The sequence below is a fragment of the Belonocnema kinseyi genome, chromosome 9, assembly GCF_010883055.1.
Source record: "Belonocnema kinseyi isolate 2016_QV_RU_SX_M_011 chromosome 9, B_treatae_v1, whole genome shotgun sequence".
NCBI lineage: Eukaryota > Metazoa > Arthropoda > Insecta > Hymenoptera > Cynipidae > Belonocnema > Belonocnema kinseyi.
This window is the reverse complement of record NC_046665.1, coordinates 34,779,443-34,787,055: the sequence shown is the minus strand read 5'-3', so window position 1 is coordinate 34,787,055 and position 7,613 is coordinate 34,779,443. Positions and strand designations below refer to the sequence as shown.

General features: G+C 33.0%; 1 protein-coding gene across 1 annotated transcript in view; it reads left to right on the top strand.

Annotated features, from left to right (window-relative positions):
* Window positions 1-6,466, top strand: part of LOC117179476 (raf homolog serine/threonine-protein kinase Raf) — a 16,092-nt gene extending 9,626 nt beyond the window's left edge. The window contains exon 3 of the mRNA XM_033371331.1: window positions 4,255-6,466. Within this exon, the coding sequence (XP_033227222.1) occupies window positions 4,255-6,301 (2,047 nt within the window). The 3' untranslated portion in view covers window positions 6,302-6,466. The remainder of the gene's footprint in view (window positions 1-4,254) is intronic.
* The last annotated feature ends 1,147 nt before the right edge of the window (window positions 6,467-7,613 follow it).

Genomic DNA, 7,613 nt, shown 5'->3' with positions numbered 1-7,613 from the left:
TATATTTTAATTAGAATCGTAGACTAAAATTCTACTTCTTTCGGTTCAGCTGAAAGAAAATCTGAATTAGTAGTTACCATTTTTTTTTTAAGTTTAATAATAATTGATATAACTATTATTTCTCGTGGAACTTTTCCTGATTATCGATACGATAAATTATTAATACTAATTTGAAAAGACTTGAAATGTGATATTATATTTATAGTTAATTAAGTGGTTAATTATTACTAATATTTCATTAAATAATAAAGCTTTAACTTCGACAAATTTTTAATTGTAAAATTGTAATCGCTTCGAATGAAACATTATTTTTCAATTACATTATTCAATTTTGACCAATTTGAATTAGTCTAATTTAAAAAATTGATGCTGGTCATTTGTTTTTCAGAGATTCTGATACAAAAATTGTTTGATAGATGTTTTTTTTTTTTAATTTCAAGCAAATTCAATGAGAACTTAGTCAATATCGTAAAAAATTTTAAAATCTTAGTATTTGATATGTACATACAAATGGGAGAGAAATACTGTCTTGATTTGGAAGAACACCGTTAACTGCATTTTGGATAAGGCCCTTGAGCCGCCTACGGTTAATTGCTTCAGGTGACTTTATCCGATTTGCAGTTAACGGTGTTCTTCCAAATCACGGCAGAATAGGCATGTCGTTGCCGGATCTAAATAACGAGCGGGCTGTTCTACCTAGATCTTGGATTGCTAAACCTCTATTGCTTTTACAAACCAACATGGTCCACTCGCCCTTGTAACTTATGATCAATCCCCGCGCCAAGTTAGGTAGCATGTGGCTAGTCCCCTCCTATTCCTATGTCCATCAGAGGCGGTGGAGCCTTGCCAAGGGAACACAGGGGCCACTGCCTCCCATAGAAATCGACCAGGGAGGGCCAAAGTCTTGATTTGCCTACTCGTAAATAAAATGCTTAAACTCATTCGATCGTAGGATATAGAAACCTTTCAATTCTTTCTTGCTTTATTTAATCTTTAAATCTATCTGGAATCTATGTGGAATAATAGAAGTCTTCATAAGATCTTTGAGATATTATTGCAACCTTTGTAAATTCTTCGTGAAATTTTGGCGAAATAACTTTTTTAAATCTATTCAAAATGTTTAAAATCTTTGAGAATTCTAAAAACTTTTGTGAAAGAATAGAAGTCTTTGTAAAATAATGGAAATATCTGTGAAATCTTCTAAACATATCCTAAATCTTTCCGAAATGTTTGAAATCTTTGTAAAATCATTAGGACATCATTCGAATTATTTGTTCAATCTTTGAAATCTATTTTAAATCTTTGCGAAGTATGTGTAAGCTTTTTGAAATCTTTAAAGTCATTGGGAAATCATTGAAAATTTTGTGAAATCTTTTTAAAATCTTAGTGAATTCTCTCAAAATCTTTGCAAAATCATTAGGCAATTATTGAAATCTTTGGTTCAATCTTTGAAATCTATCTGAAATCTTTCTGAAATATTTGAACTCTTTGGGAAATCATTTAATTCTTTATTAAATACTGGTAAATTCTCTAAAAATCATTGTGAAATACTTGAAAGGTATCTGAAATCTTTCAAATCTATCAGAAGGCAAAAAGAATTGCTTCGAAAATGATTTTTCAAAAAGTTTGTTTCCAGCGATGCATACTTGCTGCGAACATTTTTCTCTTAATTTTTTTTAACAGAAACTTATATTTTAAAATTGTATATTGAATTTGAAAATTATCCTTGAATTATTATTACATAAACTCCTAATATGTTAAGAAGACGTAATAATAATAATAATAATTTGAAATTTAAATAATATATATTTTAATAATTAGGTATAATTACTCATAATATTATTATCAAAGTATTATTGTTCTAAAAACTGAAGATAATAAATTAAAATTTTTTATTTATTATAATAACATTTTATAGTTGAAAAAATCATTAAAACCAATGCTTTGTTAAATAATTAATTTTAAACTGTAACGTGAAATTCAACAATTTTGAAGGAATACTTAAAAATGTATACATTGAAACATTTAGAAGGTAAAAATTAAAGAATTTTACATTAATAGTTGTAGGGGTTTGTTGAAACTTGATTTTTGTTGTTGAAGATTTATCATTGTAGTTGAAATTCATCTACTTAGTTGAAAACCCGTTTTTTTAAGTTTAAATTAATTTTTTGAACTAAAAATAAATCTTTTTAGTTAAAACATTACGATTTTAGTTGCATATTTAGCTCTTTGGATAGAAAATAAATTATATTGTTGGAAATTAATATTTTTATTTGAAAGTTCAGCTATTTCATTTTTGGTTGAAAATTTATCTTTTGACTTCTTCAAGGTAAGTGGATAAAAATTCATGCATTCTGTTGAAAATTCATTTTTGTTGTTGAAAATATTAATTTTTTTCAACTGGCAATTCAAGTATTCCATTTATTCCATTCTTGTTTGTTTGTCAATTGAACTATTTGTCGTTTAAAATTCGCCTTTTTTTAAAAAATGAATGTTTTTTTATGTAAAATTACAAAACTTAAGCAATTAATTTTGTTTAAAACTAGTGTTTTAACCCTAATAAGGTGCTAATTCTATTTTCGTAATTTTGGGCTCACAACTACGCAGCCATTCATACCGAGTATTTTTACAACAGAAATAGACCATAAAAGGAGGAAAATTTCCAAAATTGATTAGGCTCAACCAGGTAGACGAACTATAGGCAAAGTTATATACGGTTCTTACTTAATTCTAGAAAAATGCTTTCTATGTTTTCCCCGCAAGTAATTGAGGGGTTCCAACTTAAAAGGCCTTGCATAAATATGGGTCATATATCTCTCAAACTTAATGCTATGTTGTAGAACCGTTTGCAGTTTAATATTTAGGAATTTGCAATCGTGTATGTTACATTAAAATATTTAGTACTTATATTACTGTTTTCTTCTATTTTATTTGAATAACTGTACACTTTAAGGTAGTATTTTGTGTGTATATATTAGTTATATTTTCTCAAATATGTGATTCTAATTTCAAGGTAAAAGTGCCATCAATCATTTAAAATTTTAAATCGTACAATTAAAAATAATGTTGTAAAAAGCTCTGAATAAAATCTTCGTAACATTTTGAAATGTTCAAGCATTTTTCTCAAATTAATATTTTGCCTGACAAACAACGCCACTGATAATAAACAATGAAGTTCTTGAAAGTATTTTTTTTCAAATATGTGTGTGTGTGTATGTATGTATTTTAGCTACAAACTGTATATTAATTAATACAATCTGTAACTGATAAACATATGTTATAATAGTTACTTAATTTTAGCGTTTTAGAGAAAAATTGAAGGTATTATAATTGACAATATACTATTTTTTTGTTTTTAAAGAAATCTCCAAATTCTTTATAAAATGGACAAATTGGATTTATCCCCTGCTTGATTTTATACAGAATTTTGAATTTTGATAGCATTTAACATTTTAAAGAGAAAATTTTTTAGCTCTGTCATAATTAAAATAAATAAAACTTTTGAGTCATTAAAAAATAGGTGAACATAAAACTTTTTCCGGTGATGTATTAAAATTATAAGTCATAATTTATGATTTATAGCATATAAATAGCTATGTAACGATATAATATTTAAAATTTTAATTTTAAAAATAAATAATTAGTTTTCTTCATATAACTACTCACGAATAATTGTGAATCATTAGAATAATTATATAATAAACACTTAATATTCGAGTGGTAAATAAATATGCAGTACATCATTTACATTTATGGTAACTCCTGTAATTGTAACTGCGGTGGTAACTCATTTAAAAATTTTCTAACTTCAGCAATTACCGACGCGGAACGTCTGAAAAATGCCGAAAACTGCGAAGTAACTCCGAGGAGTTGACCCACAAACCAAGAGGGCGCTTTTAGCAGTCGAATTTTGACGTAGTCTCTTATTCCATTACATGAGCAATCTCCGAACTCATCTCTGCTCCGACCTGCACCGAAGTGAGTCGGAGTGAGAAGTAAGAAGGAGTAGGTCGGAATGCCTTGGAGTACACCAGTGCAGGATTACCGAATACACTATTAGAATGTTTTGTGTTTACAATTTAAAAAGTCTGAGCATTAGGTGCCTGGTTCAAAAACAGTCGCAACCCTTTTTTGTCAGCGTCTTTGGGAGCCGCCAAATATTTCATAATTTCTTATACATGTCCTACGTTCGTTAAGATAAAGAAATAAAAAATACTGAAAGGATCTTACATGCTCTCTCTTTTCTATCCGCAGGTACGAACTTCGCAACATCCAGAGCGTGATCCACGTCATACGTCAAAATATCGATGCGCTCAATAACAAATTCGCCGGATTTCAAGATCCTCCTTCAATTTACTTGACTGAATATCAAGAATTAACCAGCAAATTACACGAATTAGAATCTAAGCAGCAGAAACTTAATGAACTGCTTAACTCCACATCGACTGAAAGCGCAGTATCCACGGAAAACGAATCGCATCTATCTAATAAGTTTCGTTCACCTAGAACTCCACTCAAATCACTCGTCAGAGCCCATTTACCTAACCAGCAACGTACAAGTGTGCAAGTCCGGGAAGGTCTTTCCCTAAGAGATGCTCTTGCTAAAGCCATGAAGCTCCGGAACCTCACCACAGAAATGTGTATGGTGTACATAGTAGGATCCGACGACTCGAAGCATCCTATTCCCTGGGATACAGACATTTCCTCCCTCGAATGTGACGAAATCTCGGTGGAGATACTTGACAAGTTTCCTATCGCCACTTCGATATCTCACAATTTTGTTCGGAAGACCTTCTTCTCCCTTGCATTTTGTGAGTGTTGTCGAAAACTCCTTTTCCAAGGGTTCTACTGCAGAACTTGCAACTACAGATTTCATCAGAGATGTGCAGGTGGTGTGCCGGCACTTTGCCATCAAACGCGCATGCAAGACGCCTACTATCAGGCGCTTCTTGCTCACAATCCAGAAACTACTGCAGGAATTCTGCAGCTACCTTCAGGCTACGGCCTGTCATCCTCGTTAGCTACTTCCCGGAATGCCAGGCACCCTAGATCTCTCGGACAGCAAGATCGATCGAGCTCCGCTCCTAATGTGTGCTTCAATATGGTGAAACCTGGAGGTGAACCGATCAACCTAGATGAGTACACGAGATCCCAATGTCTTGGACGACCCGTGGGTACTACCCAGAGCCCTATGTCTCCTGAAAGTAGTCCCACCAAACATAGTCAGTCCACTCAGGCAAGCCCTACCAGTACCCTGAGGCCGAAGCGCCCCAGGGCGCGCTCCGCGGATGAATCGTCGAAGAATCTTCTCGCGCCTCGAGAGTCCATCGAAGATTGGGAAATTCCAGCGGATGAAATCCTTGTTGGACCGCGAATCGGGTCGGGATCCTTTGGAACAGTCTACAAAGCTCATTGGCATGGACCAGTCGCAGTGAAGACTTTGAATGTGAAGATACCCACGGCGGCGCAGCTTCAAGCATTCAAGAATGAAGTAGCAGTCTTGAGAAAGACTCGCCATGTCAACATACTTCTTTTCATGGGATGTGTCAGCAAACCCCAGCTGGCCATCGTCACTCAGTGGTGCGAGGGTTCATCTTTGTACAAGCATCTGCATGTTTTCGAGTCAAGATTTCAGCTTCTAACCCTGATCGAGATCGGCAGACAGACTGCACAGGGAATGGACTACTTGCACGCCAAGAACATTATACACAGAGACTTGAAGAGTAACAACATTTTTTTGCATGACGACCTCACCGTGAAGATTGGAGACTTTGGCCTCGCAACGGCCAAGACGAGGTGGTCAGGGTCTTTGCAATTTCATCAACCAACTGGATCGATCCTTTGGATGGCTCCTGAGGTCATCAGAATGCAGGAGGAGAATCCTTACAGTTTCCAGTCTGACGTCTATGCCTTTGGTGTGGTCTTGTTTGAACTTTTGGCAGGTCAACTGCCGTACTCGCATGTCAATAATAAGGATCAGATCCTCTTCATGGTTGGAAGAGGATACCTGCGACCGGATTTGAATAAACTAAGGTCAGACACGCCGAAAGCTCTTCGTCGATTAACGGAAGATTGCATAAAGTTCTCTAGAGATGAGCGACCGATATTCAGGCAGATCTTGGCAAGCCTAGAAGCTCTCCTTAGGGGTCTTCCTAAGATTACCAGATCTACCTCGGAGCCAAATCTGAATAGAACTCAGCTACAATCGGATGATTTTCTTTATACCTGTGCTTCACCGAAGACACCTGTGAATTTCCAGTTCGGAGCGTTTCCTTTCTATCCAAGTGGAGGGAACATTTAAACTTTGAAACTATTGAGACTGTTGCGTGTGCGAGAACGTTAGTAAATATTGAAAGAAGCGAGAAACATAATATTGTAGTGATTAGATAGCAAAATCATGCGGTCAGTTTCCACTTTCCGCCTGATATGGTCAGGTAAATGATCTTCGGTATACAAGCAATTTAAAGTACGTCTTATATGTAACATATAAACAAACTCAGCTGTATTAATACTGCTGCTGACTATCTCGTTATGCTATGAAACGAATCGACGAATGATTGATGAAAGTCAAACGATTTAGAAATAGGTTTATAGGTGGGTCGAAAATATTCCTCTTTCGAATCTAAATGATTAATTGAAATTTCAAGTTTGTGATTGTTTCAAAAAAACATTTTTGTTTTGATATTTAGATTTTTATCAATTTTAAAGCACTCCTAATCCTATAATTTCGAAATAGCCAGTGGACCACAAGTTTTTTTAATTCTTAACTATGTATCTGGAGTTTTGAGAGTTCAAATTAACGAAATATTTTCCCCCGATTCTATTTTATCCATATATATTGTTCAAACCACAACTTAAAATTTCCAGTATATATTTTTAAATCATATTACTTCCAATATAAGTGAAAACACATTTCAGGACTTTTTATAGTTTACAAATCCCTTAGTAAAAAGATTTCGTTCATTTGATCGTTCAGAACTTCACGAAGATTCTTATGTGGGGCAGTAAGAAATATTTTGATGATAATTCATTTGAAAAAAAAAAACAAAAAAACAAAACAAGATTGCTATGATTTCCGTTTGAAATTACACAATTTTAAGGCCATAAAATATATTTTTTTAATTTGGATGGCCTTGAGTTCCAAATATTTAATTTGATATATTTCCAAACTAAAAATAATTCAATTGAAATTCCTATTTTTAAGGAGTGAACTTAAAACATCAACTACCTAATTTCTCATTGTTTAAGTAGAAAAACGATTCTATGATTTTTTCGGTCAAAAATAATACGTACACGAAACTATTGTTTTTTAAACAATTTGAGTCATAATTGAATAATTTCCGCTGTACTCATGCTACAGATAAATTCGACAGTATTAATGTGTTAATTTCGAATGTTTTATTAATACATTTTTTTAATTTTAATTTTTTTTAATTTGAAAAGACTATTTACACATACAATTGTAAATTTTTTACTTGTCTTTTCCATTACGAAAGCATACAATTTTTAAAGATTCATTTTGAATTTATAAAATTGTGCACAATTTTAAATGTTTCTCATTTACAAATTGCAATTAAAAAATGTTCAAATTGCAAGGACTTTTAATTGTAAAT